This window comes from Augochlora pura, chromosome 2 (assembly GCF_028453695.1).
Source record: "Augochlora pura isolate Apur16 chromosome 2, APUR_v2.2.1, whole genome shotgun sequence".
Lineage (NCBI taxonomy): Eukaryota > Metazoa > Arthropoda > Insecta > Hymenoptera > Halictidae > Augochlora > Augochlora pura.
Genome location: NC_135773.1, coordinates 15195762 through 15219846, shown reverse-complemented (window position 1 = coordinate 15219846; position 24085 = coordinate 15195762). Strand labels below are relative to the sequence as shown.

Here is a 24085-nt window from a genome sequence, read left to right as displayed (position 1 = left end):
ACGTGTAATGTGTGTGATTGTATCTTTTATACGAGTCAGAAACAGGCTACTATTCTCGCACAATGGACACCCACGCGTCGAGGATTTCGATCTATCTCTTACATGCAATAAAAATCCAGTTGATCGGCTCGTCTCGCGTTAAAATGTTCGTTATAATACACGGCTGGATCTGCGATTTCCCAATACACGATTGCAACGAGTCGATGAAAAACGAAGAGAATCTGTTTCCGGTTTTTAATTTTGTACGTTCACGCACGTAACACGGCGATCGTACGCGCAACCACGGCCCCGTTCCACGAGACGCGCGTACAAACAAACTCCTCTATGAACTCAATTCTTACCCACTAGATTTTGATATGATGTAAATGTGAGTATATTTCCTTGTAGACTGTGTGTATGTGTTTCGTTCTCGCTTTATTTTGTTTAATTCTGCTCTGCGTTTAAGAATACCATTTATAGTTTTTTTTTATTCAACAGTAATTTTTTTCTTTTCCTCGATGCCTCGCACACCTTTCTTTCTTTTTTTTTGTCGTTATCGTTTTACTCGTTCAAATAGCAAAGAGAGTCAAGAGGCGAATAATCCTTATCCACTTTTTTTTTGTCTCGTATAATACACTATGTAACGTTACAAATTAATTTCCTTTCGCTTGACGATCTTCCGGAAGTATTCCATGCCGCCGTGTAATCGTTTCGCCGCAGCTTGCGTACGCGACAGTTCTGTTCACATGGGTGGTCGCGTGAGATCGTACTCGTTAGAAAATATGATGAAACGAACAAAGAATAACGGGCGTGCTCGACCATAGACACAGAGAAAGAGAAAGACGGAGGACAACGCGCGAATCTTATTTGTCGCGGAACAAAAATTACGTCGAACGCGCTCGACGCGGAACGATTTCTCTATTTTCCGTTCTGCGTTTCTCTTTCTTTGTCTCTCATTCTGTCGCTTTCTTTCTTCCGATTTCTTTTACGCTCTCTCGTTCTCTCTCTCTCTCTCTCTCTCTCTCTCTCTTGCTTTTATACAAAGTATAGCGTCGCTTTTCTCGTTCTATTCTGTTACAACGACGTGAAAAGGGTAAAATTTAGAACGATGCTCGCCCGGAACGGAGAGAAACGCGTCTTTGCACGGCGAACGGTGGTTTCCGGTGGCACGGTCTCCTTTCGCCTTCCGATCCTGTCTTCTTTTTCTACTATACCGTTGTTTTCCAAGATTTTAAAGTAATATTGCAACGTCAAAGGAACTGTACAACAAGCTTATTACAGAGCGGTTCTATCTCTCTTCCTTTCTCACTCTCTCACTCACTCTCCCTCTCTCTCTCTCTCTCTCTCTCTCCCCCTCTCTTTCGTCCTCACTCTTTCTCTCTCGCTTTTCCTCCTCGAGACGTTCTTCTTCTCGTCTTTCCCTTCTCCTCTTCTTTTATCCATCGCGATCAAGTACGGCAAACGGAAATCTTCGATTTTTGCCCAGACATCTCGGCGAACGATCGAAAATATGATTGATCGATCGATCGATCGCCGTCCGAACCTGGTAACGGCGGCTCACCGCGTCCAGCGAGACACACGCTATGGCCTGGCCTTCCTTCTCCGATAGTCCATGTAATATTACTTCGTGTGGTGTGTTTTTTTTATTTTCGCAACTTTGTTAAAACTTACTGGCTAAACAATTTGTTACTTTTATAAACAGCGTTTCCAGAGATAATCTACGGACTTAACGTTACTCCATTGGAAAGAAACGACGAGAAAGGGCTGGGCGGGGGGGGGGGGGGGGGGGGGGAGTCGAGCTGAACGAAGTGGGAATGGAAAAAAGAAACGTATGAACAAACGGAGGTGGTACTTGTGAAACCTCGATTAATCACCGATCGCAAGTCGGTCGAAGGTGTAATAAAATGCTAAGTCGTTGGCGTTCGCTAGTCCCATAAACCCGTTCGGAGGCGTTCGTCGAATCGAATCGCCGAGTAAAACAATGCACCTGTTTTGTACACCTAATCTCTTACTGGCTTTTTATTCTGTATCTTCCACCACTCGGGGAAACGGATCGTTACAAGAAGATAATTACAAAGATTGTTAATACACTTTTAAGCATCCTATGTACATCCCTTACATAAATAATCTTTCCAAGGTTTACACACAGTGTACTCTTGATCGTAGGAAATCATCAGATTTGCAAATTCTACGCGCGTTCGACGAGCTGTACAAATAAACCAAGGAACCAGAGGAAATTTAATCCGTCTTCCTACGAGTTAGTTTATAAAAATATGATTTCTGAACGGGTCGATCGATAATGTAGAATAAAATCGTAATTCGGTGTAGCTGGCATTTTGTTTGCGTGCGACCGCAGAAATCAAAATTTACAAACAGAATTTCGCCATCTCCTTTTTTACAGACGCCGCAGAAAGCTCGAAACTCGGATGAACAAACTTTTGAGATCTCGTTGAATTACACGAGGACGATCTCGTAAAGGACAATCATTGTACATCGAACGAAACACGATTCCTGGCGTCATCCGGCGCGTCGTAGCGCCGCCATTTGCGAGCGAGACCTTTCTTCAAATGACGAACGTCGACCGGGAAGCTTTTCACGCCTCCGCGATAAATTTCACGGGGCGTTAACTGTACAAGAATTATTTCACGGTTTTGTTTCCTTGCGTCGCAGGAAATAACGGCGGTTTGGTGGACGCGTAACGCGGGTAGTTGAACGACGAGGGTGCCGCGCGAACAATTCGCCTGGCACGGGTTCATGAGTCGAGCGAATACCGAAATGGTAGAGACCTCGAACGCGCGAAACGATGTGAGGTTTGTCACAGAATAAATTAAATATAACACGATTCCACTGTTTCATTCCGATGAGTTTTCCACTACGTAAGAACATTATATATATATACACGTGTTATGCATCGGTAAGAGTCATAGTTACATTACAGTAGTAGTATAGATCGAGTATAGAATAGGCTACCAACTTATCATAAACGGTTTGGTTGTACCTAACTATATAATAATCAATACTTCTGTATAGGGTACGAGTCGCCTATAACGTTCAATTGATCGTTGGCTCTGACGAATCACGTTCTAGGCCCGATCGATTAAAAATTGGACGGGTGGAAACAGAATAAAGAAGGAAAAAGAGGCGGGTGGGCAGGGAGGGTGGCAGCCGGGACAGGGAAGGATAAAGGACTGGACGGGATGCTTGAAAATTCTTAAGATATACACGGAATTAGGTTAAATCGACGATAGATTAAATCGAGGGTGTCGTGGAGAAAAATTGGGAAGAGGGGAATGGGGGACGGGACGGGACGGGGGGGGGGGGGGGGGGGAAGGATCTAACAGGAAATATATTTGAGTTTTTATTTAATCATAACTACCATTAGAGATCCAATGTTCGTCATTACCTTTTTTTTGTTTCCTCTGTAATCTTATTCAGAATACTAAACTCTCAAAGTGGCGTCATAATATTACTTTAAATTCATGATAATAAAGTCTATCGTGTATGAGAGTTTAACTGTGTGTCAACATGTCTCATACCATTATATATTTATATATATATATATTGGTATATATAATATATATAAATATATTTATGTATATATATTTATATATATATATAAATATAATTTTAATAATAGTATGTATATATATAATATATTCACTACCTGCATATCACAACATAAATTTACTCTCTCCTCGACCGTTCAAACGCGGACACGCACGCTTCTCATACTCACGCAACATACACACACGATCCCATTCTACGTAAATTACTATATAACGCTGCGGTAGTCGGATAGTGGTTGAGTTTCTAAGCATTGTAGCGCCGTAACCACAGAGAGCGGATCCCCTCCGTGTTCCCGATTACCACACACCTTCGATCACTTCCCGAAAAATTCTTTCGCTAGCTTCTCTCGTATCGCTCCGCCCTCGCGCGACGGTGACACAAAGGTGCACGGCAGGGGGATGTTCACGTCGAAATCCCTCGCAACGTGCGACGCTCTTCTCGGATTACAGGAGACGACGCCATCGACGTCGCGCGTCCCGACGCCGTTTTGCATCCAGTGATCGTCGACCGATCGGCGCACGCCTGATAGATCCTGCCGCGTGTACATACCTCTCACCAACGAACCTAACCGACAGACGCGTGGTTGCATACGTAGCTGTGTGTATGTGTGTGTATGTGTGTACGTGTACGTGGGCGTGGGCGAGTGTACGCGTGTGTCGATGCATCATCTGTGATTTGGCTCCGGCGCGTCGATCTTCCTCCGTCGTTCGGGGATCGACGCGCTCAACGATCAAGATCCTCCATACGGAAATTTCGTCTAAAAACGTAACACGGACGACGATCGAGGCGTTTGCCTGGGACGGCGGTGCGCGATCGCCGCCTTTTCTTTGCCACGGCTTCCGGCTTCCGGCTTCCGGTCCTCGGCCGCACGCCGCGACCGAACGAACCGACGCCGACGCCGACACCGACGCCGACGCGACGAGCCTGTTTCACCGGATCGATGACAAACGTTGCGATCTCGTTATCCTCTCTTCCTTTTTCCCTCACGCTTCCCTCCATCCGCTACACTGCTCACGAGCTCAGCCACTAACAATTATACATCAGCATAAAACCTTAGAAACCATTGGCTCAGCCTGAACGCGTGGCGCTGGTTCGCGCTGTGCCACCTTACGGGATCCAGGGCAGCCGGCGAGTTTTTAAAGTATGCGACAGGAAGCTGAGCAGCAATTACTCCCGCCGCCTTTACTTTTTTGCCTCTGATCTGTAACAAAAAGAGGACAGCGTTAATGTCGGCACTCGGTAATTTTCAATCATTCGGATGTATTCTTGCGATTCGGTTCTTTGGACGAAACTCGAGCAGTTGTACGACAAATTATCGTTGCAATACAAGTTTTGTTGTCAAAGGTAATACTTTTCTCAAACACGCTCTCATCTTGTGCGCACTGTAAATTAATCCTCTTGTGGATCAGAAATAATATTCGCTCATTTCTTAATTCTTTGTTATTAAATTCATTTTAAAAGAAATTTTTCAACAAATTTGTAATCATTTGTAAATACGTGTATCTGTATACGGGATGTGACAAAAGTGGTTCTTCCTTTATAAAGATTTCCACCGTGACTTTGTTTACGAGTTATTAACGAAAAACATTGACAAATCAGAGACAAGCTCGGCAGACCCTAGATGACTGAGCCAACGAGCGGACGAAGCTCAGTTCTGCTCATTGGTTCGATCTTCTCGCGTTAGCTAATCTCGTCTCTCATTGGTCAGTGTATTTTGTTAATAACTCGATAACGACGCTTCGGAAACAATTTTTGTAAAAAAAATAGTTACTTCAAATGACCTCAGGAATCTCTCATTTTCCGATTGCGAGTGATTTTTGGGACACTCTGTATATTCATATAGAATTTAAAAATTGGATGAAATATGGTCAACTTTGATCGAGCTCAGCTACCAAAGCTATTTATTTGTTTCATTTACTTTTACATCAAGTTAAAATATATTATTGTGTTATATATATTAATACTTTAAATATAATAATTTAAAATTAATAAATTTAGTAAATTTAAAAAATTAATAAATTTTGCCTTTTCTACTTAATCTTGCATGTTATGTATTAATGTTCAGTGAACGAATTTAATTCCGACGAGCACGATAACTATTTATAAACTTACTACGACGGCAAGAGATTAACTTTATTTGCGAGAAGGTAAATTTCATTTCCAACCGGATGGATAAAATTTGCGAGAGAATTAATTCTACTTGAAGAATATATGAAGTGTTAAGCATATCATTTGCAAATATAATTCTTTCTCTTGCACTTTTTATTCATCCGTTTGGAAATGAAGTTCATCTTTTCGCAAATGAAATTTAACTCGTTCATAGATCAAAATTGAACGTCTCTTATTCAATTTTTAAATTTAATATGAATATACAGGGTGGTTCATGCAACTTATGCATCACCTGTAATTTCCAAAGTATGCATTGGTCAACAAATGTTTTAATACAAAAGTTGCGTGGTTTAAAGGGACATAGAATGTAGTACGTTTAATTTTTTATAGGTGGAGCTGCTCCGGAAATTCGAAGATTAATTTTTTTTTCCTAAATCTTTTTCTAAATATTTTGGAAATTGCAGAAGATTTACAAGTGGACAAGGTGTCGCGTGGAGTATTCTGTATACATACATATATGTACGTATGTATCGTATGTTTTTTATGTATATTAATTTAAAAATTAATACAAATTTCTTTTCAATACGAACTTTGTTATAGATAATTTAAAAAAAGGGAATTTTATTTGCAAAAGGTTTAATTGTGAGTGCAAAAAGGTGAATATGATCAATTCTTGACTCAAAATCTGTAATGTAGAGAATCATTCAAAAGATGTGCTGGTTAAAATGACCAGTTTCATTGTTGTTTTAAATTTATTTTTATAAATGTATTCAATTCAAGTTTGCAGTATACAATAAATGAACTGTGAATTTTTAGGCACAATAAAAATTGTCAAAGTTAGTTGTAAGGAATGTAAGACAGATGAAAATGCCTTCTTTCTTTTAATACAGTAAATTCTCCCCAATTGTCCATCAGCTTATAAATAATTTATTCGATTAATCGAGCTTTGCGCCACGTTTTTAAGGCCGTTAAGTATCGACAGCAATAAAAAGCAGCCGCGGAGCTCAAATAATCGTATCTCCACTTCTCAAATTTCCCATTTTTGTCCACAAGCTGAAGAACAATTGGGAATAATTTACTATACCGAGAATAAGATGCACATAATATAAAAATAATTTCAAATTCTTTCGATAACATTACAGTTCGGTCTTCGACCTATTTATTTTTGTCAAAAGTGTACAAATTTAGAGCAGTCTAATTACAAGATGGTGATTGTTCTCAATAAATGCCGTCTTGTTGTTCTCATAAATAGACTGCGGAGTTTATGTATTTGTAACAAAAATAAATGGATCGAATGCAAAAGTACAAAAACTTTTAATCAATTTAACCCTTTGACTACTGTCGGCGCCTATTGGCGTCCGAAACACGTTGTCATCCCATTACTGTAGACGCCAAAAGGCGTCCAGATCAAATTTCGCCTGTTTCACCCATTTATTATTAAATTTGATGATTAAATATTGTAGAAAAAGCTTAAAATTAATGTTCACTTCAAGTAATATTGTTTTAATGTAATAGAATTCAGTATATTGAATATTTTAATATACTTCTTCAGAAAAACGAAAAACTTCACCGTACCCAACGGACGACTTAATTCGTGTCGTACCGTAGGCCGGTGCATGCCAAAGTCTGCAGTAGCCAAAGGGTTAAAAATATTATTCTATTAACTCATTGAAATGATTAAGAAAAGAATGAAGCAAATCATTTTGCAATGAAGACAATTTTTATTATGCACAAAGATTCGATGTCTACTTATAAAATAACGCACGTTCGACACTTTTACAGTAGTTTGCGGTAGGTTTAGTGTCGATAAAATAGAAATTGTTTGGAATTTTGTTAAGCTATATTTTTTTTTTGTTTTAAGTCCATAACCATTATACAGGGTGGGGCAAATAAAGTGTTACAAAGAAATATCTCCATTATCGTTAATGATACGCAGAAATGCTTGAGGAACAAATTGTTTGGTACGAACGGGCACATGTGGTGGAAATGGTTTTTTTTTGAGATATCAAGGTCATCGATGTTTTTTCAAATGGAACTATGTATTTTTTTCGATGACATTATTACCGATTTTAAGACGAATCCAGCGACCTATAACTCACGGTCATTCTAGTCGCGCAAAGTATAAAAATAGTTGAAAGACCGAAAAATATCGCAATAATCACTTTCACAGGATCCACTAACCTTGGTTTGGTTGTACCTACAGAACATGCTCGAAATGATGTTCGTTCGTGTTTTGTTGAGTCGTTCACCTCACGCAACAACATAAACATATTACTTAGTTACGCATTACCTTCTAATGCGAATACGTCGGATAGCGAAAATGAACGATTTTCAAGAAGCTTTTGATATGTGTATGGTGCTGGGGGAGTGCCGTAAACACAACAGAAATGCCCAAGATTTGTACGCGGCTCGTTATCCGGATAGGCTACAAAAGTCACACATGGCTTTTAAGCGATTAGCTGTCCGTTTTCGTCGCTTCGGTACAATGAAACAAACACGCGTCAAACGTCAACCGATTATTATTGAAAATAATGCGCCGGCTATATTAGCTTTAGTTGCACTAAATCCACATGCAAGCAGCAGGCAAATGGAAACAGAGAGTAGAATTATTAGTCGGCGATCTGTCCTAACAATCTTGCATCAACACAAATTCCATCTTTATCGTATGTCATTACATCAGGATTTGTATGGGAATGATTTCGTAAATCTTTCACTAATACGGGAAATGTGAATAGGCATAATATGCGTTATAGGGCAAATGAAATTCCTCGATGGATGAGAACTGTGCCACTTCACACTTTGCGCGGATAGAATGACCTTCGTCTTAAAATCGGTAATAATGTCATTAAAAAAATACATAGTTCCATTTCAAAAAAACACCGATGACCTTGAAATCTCAAAAAATATGACCTTTAAAAAAAAATGTCCACCACAACATGTGCCCCCTCGAACCAAAAAATTTGTTCCTCAAGCATTTCCGCTTATCATTAACGATAATGGAGATATTGCTTTGTAACACTTTATTTGCCCTACCCTGTTTAAAATATGATGAATAAAATATGCATCGCGACAGAATCTGCTCACGAATACGGATATTGGAATTTTTAATCACTTTTCGCTATATTGTTGGATTAATTTTACAAATTGTAATTGAAATATTGTTCTTGCCTTGTTCTATAATTAATGAGCTAAATTGTTCGTTGTTTGTTAGAATAAACCAGACTTTTTCAAACACTATACAAAGAAATAATGGTATTCGCATAATTTTGAAACTACCTGTAATCTATACGTAGCTAGTATTGCAAAATTACATGTTAACATAATTTCAATCGCAAAAGCTAAACGTTCTCGTGGGTTATGCCGATTTTTTAATTGAACAAATGTTTTATGTATGTAAATGCAAATCCTTATACAAAATTCTGTGTATATAGCGATAAGATATGCCTAATTTCTGCGGATAGTATCAAACTGATATCAATATTAATATAAGACAAACTGATAGGTACATTTGTCTTTCATTTTCAATGTTTTTATTTGAGCTGTTTATTTTGAAAGTGGCCTAACTCCATTTATACTTAAATCAAGATAATATATTTACTAATGATAATGCCTGAAGGCAGTGATGAAGGCTATTTTAATTAATTAGTATTTAACAAGTTAACCTCAGTTTTTCGACAATTGCGGCAGTCGAATAACCAGTACGTTTAATTAATATAAAACTTAAAATTTAATATTAAATTTTAGAAATTATTTCATCCATGGGGAGAACAGAACAAGGCCATTTAGTTCAGATAGTGAAGAAGAAATAGTAACTAATGATTTAAAAAAAATCGAAAAAGAAACAGAATAATAGAACAGTACAATTCGTCTCTCAAACTTTTTTTTTGTTTTTTATTTTTATCCAAACTTTGGAAAATAATGTGGTAATCATAGATCACAAATTTTTAATATCAGGACATTCGTTTTCACCAAATGATAGAGATTTTGGCGTGGTAGAGATGTAATTAAAAAAAAATAATTTACTGTTCGTTCCCCAAGATTATTACAAGATTATTAAAAAGTGTCGGAAAGGTAATAACTTTATTGTAAATGAAATGAGATAAGAAGATTTTGTATCAACAAAATTATTAGAAGACGCAATTTTTAAAAGGGTAAAGAATTCTGATGGAGAATCAATAAACTGGTTAGACTGTTAAAAACGCAAACACGTTTTATGAGTCGTAATTTATGAGACTCAATTTCATATGCATAGACTGTACTAAGTCATATAAAATGAGAATACAGTTGGTCAAAATAGCTATTGAGTTGGCAACTAAGTGATTGTGGATTTTATCAGTAGATAATCTTAGCTCATTTTTTTGTTGTATTAACGCGATCAAAGCGCTTAACCTTCATTGTTTTCTTGTTGTTTAGACTTGCACCTTCAGTTTAGTAAAAAGGTTGTCTCGATAAGTTATTTGGTTTCGCATTTATTACAGTTTGAAAATGTAAGAACAAGGCGCGCATTTCAGACGTATTTTATTGTATTATTTCTAAAAACGAAAGAACGCATCGCAAGTACACAAGAAGTTAACTGCCGTATATGGGGACATCTAGCGTTGAAAGAAAGACAGAGTCTAAGTTGATTTGCTTCATTGAATGAAGTTATATTTTTAAGCACAAATTTTGAATTTTCCTTCAAATTTAAAATCCGCAACCACTTACAGTAATGTTTCGATTTCTGTCGCAATTTTTCGGTTCTACTCCTGTCGCGGTGCTATTCCTACGCCACTGTAATTTATCGATTTCTTCGCTACGCCGATGCTGAAGTTCGACGGAGTCGATGAACACGTGTGCTGCGGCACGCGCCGCGGCTCCTTTGACTCTAATTCCCGGAAGACAACTCATAATACTATAACAAAACTTTTTTAATTTTAAAATTTTAAAACTGAATTTCTTTTTAACATATTGCTGATAATTTTCTGATTAAAATGAGACTAAACATGACATAATTTTACCGTTTTCTTCAATAACCGTGACGTGTCACAAAGTTAAGATTTCTAAGAGAATTTCATAATAGCATTTCGAAAAAGCCTACAGGCAGGACGTGCCGTAAACCGGGATAATCCGAAGGGTCATCCTGGTCGTGTACGCAACGGTACCGAAACCGTAGGAGGTTGACCTGGACGATTTCCCATAGCAAATTACCAATTTATTAATAATTAGCAATTAAACCATCTTTCTATGAATCTGCAAACCATTTTTTTTCGTTATCGATGCTGAGTTTCGAGGAGCTCGTATCTAAACAGCTTCTCACTGTTCAACCATCCTTACTCCAAGGCCCCTTCAAATTCCAGAATTGATGGAAAAAATACAGTAAATTGTTCCGCCATACTTTCCGTCAAACGCGTAGAATTCTAAATGTCTCGAAATCGAAGCGATCTCAAAACCTACCGCATCGAAGTCGTCGCGATGCTTACAGTTCCTGTCGCGAATGCGTGTCCGATTGATTCACTTGCGGTCGCGACCTCGAAGCGATTTTCTATACTTACCGTCTCGAAATCGAGGGAATATTTGCACCTATCGTCTCGAAATCGAGTCAGTCTTTACATCTACTATCTCAAAATCGAAATTAATATCTATACTTTTCTCGAAATCGAAGCCATCTGAAAACCTACCGCGTCGAAGTCGTCGCGATGCTTACAGTTCCTGTCGCGATTGCGTGTCCGATTTGATTCAGTTTCTGTCGCCACCGCGTGGCCGATGGCGTGTAGAGAAGGCTACACTTGCTGTCGCTCGAATTACACAATACCATGTATAGCATTGTCTTTAATACTTCTTTTTGACTTTAATACTTCTTTTATAATTACGAATCGGTTTTTTTAATGTTTTTTTTCGTAAATAAAATAAAATACTTGATTCGTATAATGAATAAATACGGTGTAAAATATGTCGTGTTTGGTATCATTTTAATTGGAAAAATCTGACCAATATATTAAACAAATTTTCATGTATAAAAAATTGGAAATAAGAAAGTTAAGTAATCGTTTTTATGCTAGCGTTACAATGTATGTATTCATAGTAATCTACGTCGGCATGCAGCGGCTGCCTCTCAGGTTACAATGTAGTTTCGTTCGCCTCGAGTCTCGTTCCATCTCTTTCTTTTATGAGATGTCCCCAAATACAAAGGCGAGCCGCGACGATCGATAATCATGTCTTCGGATTCAGTTCGTGACGACTTTCGATTCCTACTTGGCGACACTAACTGAATCATTACTGTAGTTGCCAACCTAATATTTTGGATCTAGGTTTAAAATGGCTTCGAGTGCAAAGGGTTAATATATAAATTCTAGGATGCTTAAGGGAGGCTAGAAAGATGTCCACAGCGTTCGAAACGTGAGGTTTTTTTTTAAAAAGGAATTTGTATAGTAGGCCAATGTTCTATTTTTGTGCGATGGCGATAATATACTGATTGATGGTAAAAAAGAAAGAAAAATTGAAGTTAACGATTGAAGTGCTTAACGATTCGTCTTCACGGCAGTCTGCACACATTAGTCGAAGAGTCCACATCAAGGTACTCGTCAAACAGTCGACCACCAGTCGACATCACACAATCTCCAGCAGTCGAGATACAGTTCCAACATACAAACACACAATATCACAGTCTCCCAGTCGAGACATCAAAACTTGAGTCATTCAGTCTCCAACGTCGAGCTGAATCGTTAACACGTTCTGTGCCACGTGTACCATTGGTGGTGCACGCTTAAATAGCTATTCAATGCGATAAAACAATATTTTACGACAAGTTAGAATGCAAGAAATAATTTTCACCAAAAGAATAGATCCGTAATAAGTCTGCTTCATAGCTATATCGACAATAATTGATAAATAAATATAATATATTGATTTTTAAAACTTCGATTGACCAGAATGAAATGTCGACTAAATACAGCTCGGCACGGAACGTGTTAATAAACGATATCGTACGCGCAACCACTGCTCTACCATTCGAATCCGTTACTCAATATTAATTTGGCGGGTAATATATCCGCGACACCGGCATCACGCGTCCTCCAACGGTTCAATTCGGGCCTTACAACCCCGGAAGGGTGAAAAAATACCCACGCGTCGATACCCTAGTGCTTGAATCGCAATTCAACATGGACATAAATGATAATAGCGAGCACGCTTTTTTTAATGAATAAAACAGATACATTGCATAAAATTAGCTTTATACCTTAGCCGTTTTTAAATTAAACGTCTCTTTATTTTAACCTTAATTTTCGAGATGATGATATTTTATTTTTTCAATAAGAAGTATTTAGTATAATAAATCTTATATAAAAGGAAGAGGGGGATTGAGGACCGATAGGCGGGATATAAGGAAGAAAAGGAAAAAAGTCTCAAGTGTTTATACTTTATTTTTTATCTTTTACTTCCTCGTTTCTTCTTTGTGTAATTTTTCCTCTTTCTCTCTTTTTCTCTCTGTTCTCGTATTTTGTCTGTCATCGCGTGACTCTTGCCATATTGTTGCTCTCTCTTTGTAACAAAGGGTTCATCTTGTTAACAAATAAAATTGTTATTACTATTATGAATAACTATACTTCAAATAGACAAGATTAAATTTTTAGATGAACGCAAAATTTCGTAGAAACAAAGAATTCTACGGTTAATGAATATCCTACGAGATTTCAATACCGAAAAAGGAAATAAAAGTAGCCGGCTACACAAATAAATCTCGATTCGAAATAGTCCGTCAAGAAAATTGTTCGATTAATCGCAAATACGCGCGAAACAAAATAAGATCATCTAAATGCGCGAGTGTCGGTGTTCGAAAAGCTTCGCATATCGCACCGCGGGTGTTCGAACGCGCGGAGAATTGAGAGCGCGAATTCTCCATGTTCGAAAGTAAACGAAAACGACGCAAACAGTTTCTATTGCTCCGAAAGTTGTTCAAAGACCGGTGCCCCGAAAAAAGGAGAAAATAAACTTTGAAGGAGACACGGGAGAACGAGAGCCGAGTGCAGCATACGCGCACGCATTCTCCGGAATCGTGCGTGTCGCGGTGCAACGCACCGCTTATCTTTACGACTAAACGCGGCGTTTCCGCCGCGGCAAAGTCGCTATTCTTTTCCGCGAGGTGGAGGACAGTTGTCCTCGGTTTCCGCGAGCGGACCGTAAACCGGGGTAATATTTATCTTTCTCCGTTCTGCTACCAACGCCGGATAAGTATCGCTATGAATTGCCGTGTCCACCGAGTGCAAAAGATATTTGTCAGCGGCAACGACAACGCCAGACAGTACCCCGAGAAGCGAACGACAATTAGGTACTGTCACCTCTGTTTACTGTGATTCCTCTTTCCCTTTTCTTTTTCTCGATCCGCACTTTCGAGCTGGAATTGGTGGACGATGGTCGTGGATCGTGGATGGCAGGGATGGGAGCTTTGGGCTTTGGGTTTATTGTGAGTCGATCATTGCACTAGCTACCCTGGACGTGCATGCGTTCACCGTTTGGCAGAATACCTGCAATTGTTACGAACTTCATTCGATCTGTGCTATACGCATAGGAGGTTAACTATAGCACCACCGAATTTGAGGCATTGTATGGGGAAAGGGCGCATACTCGGGGCTGGGGAAAATTTGAAATACTGTGGCATAAAGTAGTAAACATTGAAGTACCTGCAGAAATAAATGCTATTTGAAATTATTGTTTAAGTCTTTGCACTCGAATGGCACCACTAAAATTATTTTATTGCTTTCTAAAATGATCTCTATAATAATAAGAGTAGTGAATTGTTGCTAAACTGTTGTTCAATCTCGTATGCATAAAAGTGCACTTTATTGCATAGAATAGAAATACTATGAGCCAGGAATATTATTTCACATTTACAGTTAAAATGGCTTCGTGAGCAAAGGATTAATTTAACGATCTAATGAAGGAATGAAACGGTATTTCTAAGCAGTATTAACTTATGCAAATATTTCAATGTCTGCTATTTAATTTCACAGTGTATTTCTAATTGTTCCCAGTCCTGCGTATACGCGTGCGTGACTTTTTTCCGTAAATTATTTATTTGAACTGTACAAACTTGGATACATGTTACATGTGCCGCTAATTTCGATAGTGGTGTAAGATGTGTACGATCTTGATAAGATGGTGTAAGAGTATTCAAAGAGTATTCAAATGTTCAAGAGTATTGAAAATTGTTCTATTACGGAACAGTATTTTATGATTTGTACGATCTTTTAACGACAGATGTATATGTCGCGGAAAAATTCTTTTAATAACAAACGTCGAGGCATGTTTTTTAAATATGTATATGACTTACACGATTTTCAAAATTAATAGTAAATCTTACTCATTAACACTTTACCGATCGATGGCCTGTGATTCGGTTGTCATGACAGTTATCTATTATTGAAATAAAAGTGTGAAATATTGAAATAAAAAGTGATTGCACTACTGTAAACTTCAATATCATATTATATAATTTTCTAAATATTACATATCTTTCGCGGTTGTTAGAATAGATAAGATAAAAATAAAATAGTTAAATTATATCAAATTAATGTGGTTTAATGCTAAAATTATACAAATATAGAAATGTTAGTAGATTTAATTAGTCTATGATGCTAGAAATTTTTACGATCGAATAAGCGGTCGGTAAAGCGTTAACTTACAGCAAACGAAAGTAGTGAATTGTAATTAAAAATACGATAAATAAATAGAATTACTTATTTACTTATGTTTCGTACGCACTAATTTTCCTTATTCCATGCATGTTGTACTTTTTTTCGTAAGAATTACTGAGAATCTTATTTTTGACTGCCAAACTTTGCAATAATTTACTGTACAAATTAGTTAACATACTATCTACCGGATGGTCATTTTATAATTTCCGTAAGTACAATAATTTTTTATCAATCATCCCTCAGCTTATAAAATAAAACGGACAATTTAGGAAGAACATACGATTAATTCGATTTTTGTTTACAAACTAAGGAACAATTGAAGAAAATTTACTGTACACACCTCCATTTGCGAGAATAACATTTTATATTGTATTATGCGTATTCTTACATCTTATAAATAATAAAATAATAAATAAATAAAAAATACAAATAATATAATAAATCCTAGAAATGGTATAAACAATCAAAATAATTATGATGTTTAAGTAGATAGATTTTGTAAGACACACTATACAGTTTCGCATCGATTGCAAAAGGCTTATCTTGCTTTCATCTCGATACATTTACAGCAATTTCGATACTTTTGCTATGCAAAATTCACTACGTACAACGTTTTTCATTTTCCTGAATTATTCTTACAAAATTTATAAAAATGATTCAACAACCAAAAATATCTTATTACTTGAATTTATTTTTAAGAAATATTTTACTTTGTAAGTTTAGACTGTAGTAAACAAATTTTCATTAAAAAGTATTCCACAAATCTATTCCACTACAAAATAAGAAATTATGTAATATGATAACCATATAACGAAGTACAATGGATGTACAAATATATTTGAAGAAAATCCATTTGCGTATACAAATATACGAGCGTTAAATAATTTCAAAAGAAGAGCCAAATAAGATAGTGTATCGTTTAAATCTATATTTTGAAAATATATTATTTTTAACTAATGTTCAAGCTAATAGAACTCATGCTCTTCTTCCTATCAATCTTCTGTTCTACCTAAATTCTAATTTCCTAATAGCCTATCTAAACTATTAACTATTAAAATTTTAAAATACAATCTCGTCAAGTGCCGTGTCAGTCAGCAGTGATCCACAGTGAACTTTCCATTCATGTTACGTCGGCTACTGGTGACTGACGACATGAAATCACTGTCATCTCGTACTCCTATTAACTTTAGTTAATATATGTATATACAATATATCTCTCCTTGTAACTGAAAATTTGACACTAGACTATCAATCGAGTCAAAAGGATCACTTCCCGTTTTTATCGTTTAGAATACCTGATATTATAAACATTTTTCTGTGAAATTTTTAAAACAGCTTTTCAACGCGTCGAAGTTTAAATCAATCGAATTTTTTCATTGTTACGCAACAAGTGGTAGTAGTTACGGTATTCAACACAGACTATCAATATCATTGTCCAATAAATTCGACTCTTTCAATACCTTTAGAAATTCATATTTTTTGGAAGCTTAAAGATTTACATTTCAAACGACAAAGTACAGTGGATATTTCGTATTCAAATCCATATTAACCCTTTGCCGTACTTCAACAAGTCAAACTCATGGTGGAAATTAATAATAAGTTGTTAGGCGAAGGTTAATTATATTAAATTGTTTATAAACGTGTAAATAATATTTTAATCATTAACACTTCACCAACTGGTGATTTAGCCGTAAACATTTTTATATTTTCATAGCATTAGCATTAAAAAATATTGATTTGATCTACTTTATTTATTTTATTAATCGCGAAAGGCATCTAATATTTAAAAAATTGTAAAATAATATTTTAATATTAAATAGCAAATTATTGGTTGCCATGACAACCAAATCGCGAGCTATCGGTCGGGCTAAAAAGGCGGTTTATAAACTTCCGGTCGGCAAAGTGTTAAGATTTTATTTTATTCCATTTTTATTTTAGATTTTAGAGTTAAGATTTTCTTTTACATTACAAATACTAAAACATTAAAGTTTTCCTTGTACGCCTAATTCATGTTATACTACATATTTTATAGTTTCAAAATAATAAATAATATTTTAATTATTAAAATTTTATTTTTAATCGCTACATTAAGAATTCGTCTTCATAAAATGAAGGGGTTGTTCCGGGATTAAACATTCAAGTAGAGGTAAACACAAAATAAATATAAAGTTACTTTTTCGTCTAAGAAATTATTTTAATTGCAACTGTTCTAATTATTATAATTGTAAAGAAAATGGTACGACAAGGGGTTAATGTTAAACTGAAATGGACTCCGATTTCCTTTTTCTGAAAAAGTAAACTATGATGGATGAATTACTGAGTTTGGAACAACGAGAACTTGTATTTCATCTTATAAAAGTAACTTTTTATCAAAAATATAAACGTATTAAATCGATTACTGAAGTATGCAGAATAAAAGCGGCCTTTTGCTTTTGATGTCATTAATTTTTAAGATATTGCAGCGTTTCTCCGAACATGAAAGATAGAACGACGAGCATGCCGTGTAATACTGATTGAATAGGACGGATGCTGCATAGTGTTTCGGCAGCTTCGAAAAGTTAGAGCGTGAAAGAAGAAGGAGGATGAGAGTCGTCACCGAGGAAATTGGTCTTGTTGCCGATGTCGTTCTTCTTGCCATTGTTGTTGCCCTTGGCTTAGTAAGTGTTGTTATTGTCGTCATAGTTTTCATTGCGGAAGTCGTTGTTATTATTGTTGTCATTATCGGTATCGCTGTGTTCATTATTAGCGCGTTGTTGTATTCTGCAGACTGGTCGTTATTTTGTTAATAAACTATTGTTGTTATCGTAAGCGTTATTAAAGTTGTGTCTGTTATTTCGTTTTACCTCGTACCATTTCCTAAAACAATCCTTACAATGTTTTCATTGACAAATGTTTGTCTGACATTTGTTCAGTTGCTGTTGATTGGAAGCATTATTAAGAAGATTTACGTAATTTAAGGTTAGTTTACGATATTACATACACTTGTAACGAATAAGAAGACATAAGATTATTACAAGCAGACATAAAATTAATAACAAGATTGCTCCGTCTTTTTCACGCTGCGCCATTCGATGCAACCGATTGGTAAATAGCTCAAAATGCACTTTTTAAAAATACTAAAAATAATGCGATCAAATATAGGAGAAACTCGATGACACTATGCATTCTTATAGTAAAGAAACTAGAATCTTAAGCTAGATTTATATATGTATAGATCTTTTTCTGTTAACTTGTTCTAAGTAGAAATGTCCCGTTCATGACAGTGCTAATTTCCTAATATCACATTGTTCAGTGAAAATAATAAATTCGTAGCTCTTTTCGTGAATCATTCTATGCGGGAACTATTCGTGCTCACGCAATTAAACAAGTTAAATTATCAAATCACCGCGAACAATGAGACCGCAGTCAAAGGTATCGCAAGACTCCGATCCTCGATCCAATCGCGCGAACAATGCTAATCGCATTTTTGCAGAGCTCTGAATCTAATTACATGATAAAGGTTGCCGCATGGAGGAAAACTCATGTCGCCTAACGGGAAAATGCGAGCGCGGAGTCTGATTAAGTGCGAAGAACCGTAAGTGTATAGCTGTTCCCTTATTTCCACGTTATTTCCCACGTCGATGAGGGTTTGCGGCGCCATTTTGAAAAACTTCGAGCCCGCGCCGGATTGTTTACCATATCGAAAATGCCTTGTTAAAAATAGAAGATATTGTTTTTTTTTCACGTGTTACTCCCGAAGCTAATAAAGTGGATTAACGAATTTCGTCGAACGAATCCTTTTCAGCAGATGCATTAACGTTATTACTTATATTACCGGGATTACTTTCCTATTACCTAAGTGGATTGTATTACTGCCATTCAAACAGAGGAAGAGGTTGACCGGTAGTGTTTCCGGAGACCATTACAACGATCAATTTCGAAAAGTTTGCCGACGTTTTAAATTACGCGCGGAAGGAAGAGGAGAGTGCGTTCACGGAGTAAGCGTGAATCAGTTTCTTCGTTGGAGTATTTAAATGTTGTGAAATCGCAGAATCTACGTATTTAATCGTGTGATAATTTTACTGTTTCTCAAATCGTTTTGAGATTATTGCAATCTGTGATTCAAATAATGCTGTTTTTTTTTTATAAGAACATATGGGGATATGAACGCAAGTGACCGTATTTGCTATTTGTATTAAGAACATGTTATGTTCAGATTCAATTCAGAAATTGTCATCTTTTCTTTGGTTTCTTCTAGTTAGTCTTTGCATAAATTTTGATAAATCGTGTGAAAATTTCAATCAATTATCAATGTTGATATTGTGAGTTCAAATCGATCGGAGTCAGTGTTATTTTTAACACAACATTGAATAATAATATTTTATACAATATTTACAGTTCTTGGGGAAAGAATTCTGAAAACTCTCTCAATATTGTTATTCGACTATATCTAGTCTTTGACAGTACATTTAAATTTTCACACGATTAGATAAAGTTTATGCAAGGACTAACTAGAAGAAGCGCGTTAAGAAATATGTTGAATAAATTAATAAATTAGTTTAAACATACCCTGTTATATCCTCGTAAAAAACGTACGTCATTCGAGTGTTTAAAATATTTATTAACAGTGAAATTAGCAAACTAGTCACATGTATGGGCTCTATTTTCTATGATCAATATTCTCCATAATTTTCCATATAAAACAATACAAGTACATAAGTCGCGTTTAGGTTTCGATGCTTAATTAACACTTTTAAATTTCAAAATTACAAAGTATTTTCTAAAATAAAAATTCCGAAATGAGAAAACATTCTTTCAATAAAGCTCTACAATTCTATATTAAAAGTTCCTAAAAATCACCTTTTTCAATTTAACGATCGAACACAATCCCTTCAGATTACTTTAGAACTACGTAAGTTACGTGATACATAAAACTATAATAACGCATAGGTACATCAAACAAATTGTAATTTTCAACGTGCTATACGAGCTGCAGTTCGGTTGCATCGATACTTCTGACGTCACTGTTGGTATAAGCGGCGACAGTGGCATGGTTTCATCGATTCAAAACAAAGTAAAGAAACATCGCAAAACATTGTGTCAGCACGGTGATAATAAAAAAAAAGAGATAACAGACTTCTGGTATATGTGCACGCGTTATTTGAAAAACTCCTTGTGACAAATAAAGGAGGTCTCCTATGGAAAATTAATTCATCACTCCGATTAATAGCTTAAATGTATCGATTAACTTCTTGCATTATTTGTAAGATGACGCACGAAAACGACATAATTTATAATAATTTATTAGCAAGAAAGCAAACCGTGCATTGATTGAACATATTGTAGTATATTTGTTGATACGCTGTTGTGTACACGATTATAACAATTCGAACAGTGCCTAACAATTAAACAAATTAGAATACTATTCGATTTGTACGAATAAAAGAGAAAACCAACAATTTAACCCTCTGTACTCGAGGGCTCCCGAGTGGAGCCATCTAGGCTCCGGGACCCTCGAGTGCAAGGGATTTAATTGTAAGAACTAAGTATTTCAAATCGTTGTATTTGAACGAATCGAATAGTAATCATATTTGTTTAAAGTTTGGGCATTGTTTGCATTGTTATAATCACGTAAACAATATTGTATTAACAAATATAGTATATAAATGTAGATTAATTGATTTTCTTAGATGAAATGAACACCTGAAAAATGTGTCTTGGTCAATTTTTCCATATACAGTATTTTCAGAGGTATTACAACGATAACTAAAATATGTATGAAGTTTCTAACCGATAAATGATGTGCAAAATAATACATATAAAAAATTATTCAAGAGTGGCTTCTAAAATATGATTTCACCTAAATAAATCTTAATTTACCCCTTGCATCAATTTGAAATACTTTGCTTTTCTGTATATTATTTAATGCTTCTCTGAATACTATTTGGAACCTTACAAAAATGTTTAATTAAGAAATGATATTAGTAATAGTGTAATACATGTAAGTCCGGGAGAACATGATTTGGTACAATAAATTAATTAGTATTTCAATTTGTTATTAACCCTTTGCCCTATAATATCGTACCAGACTCGTCGTGAAGATTTGGAACATGATTCGCTTAAATGTGTATGTTATTCGTATCTTTTAAGTCGAAATTAAATGCTGTTCATCTATTGTTAATATTTAAACATCAAAGTAAAAGTTGTCATATAATAAATCTAAATTTTCTAAAAATTTCAAATGGCTGTGAAATAAATCGCAGTAGAATGGGTTAATTATGTGGCTATCAGTGAAAGCACCGCAAGTCACAATTTCAAAAAATTTCAGTTAATTGAACTATATCACAAAGGATTTATATAATTATTTGAAAGAAATTATGAAAACAAATTTGATGGACTCACTAAAATTATGCAATTCGAAGCACTACTAATATCAAGCATTAGCGATGAACTCTTCAAGCGATAATTTCTCAAAATTGAAAATATGTGACATGCGACGATCTTTCTTGCAAGCAAAGAATTGACCAAATGAATAACATAAAATTAATTGAAACATATCATTTATGAAATATCAATCAACATTATTTAGACCATGCTTTTCTTTGAAGGATTCTATTTTTTGATTTTCCAATGTATATTTCAGTAGATTTTAACAAGAACAGTCCAAAAATCGAAGTATACAAATGTCCAGCATTTATAACAGGTTAACGCGCCGCTCATGAAACTACGTCTGTGAATTAATTACGCGTTAATATACCGACTGTACCCTGGAAATGGAAAAAAAAAAATAGAAATAACCTTTATATAATTCCTAAATTCAGTACTTCGAGTTTTAAACTTTTCTGACGAGTCAAAAGATAGAAATCCCCAGGGAAAACCATTATTTGAAACGAATAATTTAACACGTTCGTCGCCGCGTCACCCATATTTAGGTGACATGTATGCTTCTGTGTTAACTCTTCTTCTTCGAGTTAAATCGGATTTTATATATTGTATGTATTTAATTTATGAAAATCCCATTTGTAGCACAGGAAGTTAATGAAATAAGCACCGGAAAATCTAAAATATATAGAATAAAAATACTAAAAATTCACACACTATTGAATATAAATTAATGTACCATAAATATAATACAATTTCCTACTTGTTCCAACTATCGGATTTCGCCCTGGTAAGAAAGTCGACCGTTCACGTTGATTGACCAACGTGTTAATATTATTACTATTTGAAATAAACATCGTTCGAGTCTGGTTTAGTGTTGAGGCAAAGGATTAACTTGATGTTGCTCGAGGGTAAATCGAACGATAAAAAGGGTCTCCGCCGGAGGATAGAAGAGAAAAGAAACGGTGGGCTGGACCGTCGATGATTTACCTTGAGAATTAGGCTCGGGAAGATTCTCTCGTGGGACCAGATGCATCACCGTGGTTTTTCCGAAGGGAAGCCCAAGAGCACCGAGCGTGACATTGCTGTGTAGAAAACGGCCCTGGTAGATTAACCGCAGGATCTCCGCTTTGGCGACTGCCTCTTCCGCCCAGTCTGAAAGACAAAGAGTTCGGTATCAGTCGCGCGACCTTGCCTCCGATATTCACGGTTTTTCCATGGTACCCGCTGGAAAAAAGAAAAAGAAAGGAATTTCGCGGCCGTCGGCCCGGAAAACGTGGATACATCGGCGCTTCGATCTTGACGGTCCCCTTCCACCGTTCCGCCCAGACGGACGTGAAATTCAGCCTTTATTTTGAACCCCTCTTCCGGATTTCACGTTCCGATAATGAACGAGACACGAACATCTGCGTTGGAAACTTGCGGTTCTCGTTTCGCTGGCTTTCTGAATTTCTTTCTCGATTGTTCTCCGGCTGGCCATTTGCCGATGAATAGCCGGCGGAGGACGCTCGGAAAATATGGAGCATTCAAAACCATTACATTTTTATAGTTCTACGTTTCGGAGTGAAATTTGAATTCAACGGATATTCTTGCTCCGAAGAAAGGAAATGATGGTCGATGTTTTCGCCGGGATTTCGGTAACGAGATTTCGGGTGTGCGGAAAGAAAGGAAACGCATTTGGTAAAATTTAAGGGGTGCTATTTGTTTGGAAAATCGAGTCTGCTTTTGTTGAGGTATTTTACAGCTTTGCGATTATGGAAAGCGTTGATAAGTCCTCGTCCGTGATTATGTTTTAACACTCTGCCGTCCGCACGACTCGCAAAAATTTCTTCGTTTGGTATTGATTCCGATTACTTCACTTGTTCCCTTCATCGGGAAAGGTTATTGGGAAATTATAAATTATCGAGTTTTTATTTGCGAGTAAAGACTGTATTTTTTCTTTGTTATTTCTGTTTTTCCCTTCTTCTATTATTAAATATTTTGTTAAAGTAACTGTGGTTGATCCTTGTTGTCAAAAATCTCTACAAATCCCTCCAATACTTTGCGCGTTACACCACTGTAATGACGCCAGACGGCATAGTGTTAAGACAGTTAGATCTGCGAAGATGATTGTTCAAAGCAATATTGTAATTAGTTATGACTAAACCAAGGATATGAAACAAAATGATTTCTTCTGCTTCTTTCTTTGTATACTTTGAACCTTAGTTTTACGTGCGTTTATTTATGATATTTTATTTAGTTATTTTTTTAGTTACTTTATTGTAGCGTATTTCATTTGTTCCATTTGTTTACTTTTTCTTAATTGTCTGTTCAACAGTTATCGCTAGACTGCGGATATTTATGCACTTATGACGGAAATGGATATGTAAAATACATGGTGTCTCAAAATAATGTTACTT

General features: G+C 36.1%; 1 protein-coding gene across 1 annotated transcript in view; it reads right to left on the bottom strand.

Moving 5' to 3' along the window:
- Positions 1-1406: 1406 nt before the first annotated feature.
- Positions 1407-24085, bottom strand: part of Ubl3 (ubiquitin like 3) — a 264908-nt gene continuing 242229 nt past the window's right edge. Inside the window, exons 3-4 of the mRNA XM_078186395.1 lie at positions 22677-22841; positions 1407-4747 (exon numbers count right to left, since the gene is read on the bottom strand). Coding sequence (XP_078042521.1) covers positions 4683-4747; positions 22677-22841 — 230 coding nt within the window. The 3' untranslated portion in view covers positions 1407-4682. The remainder of the gene's footprint in view (positions 4748-22676; positions 22842-24085) is intronic.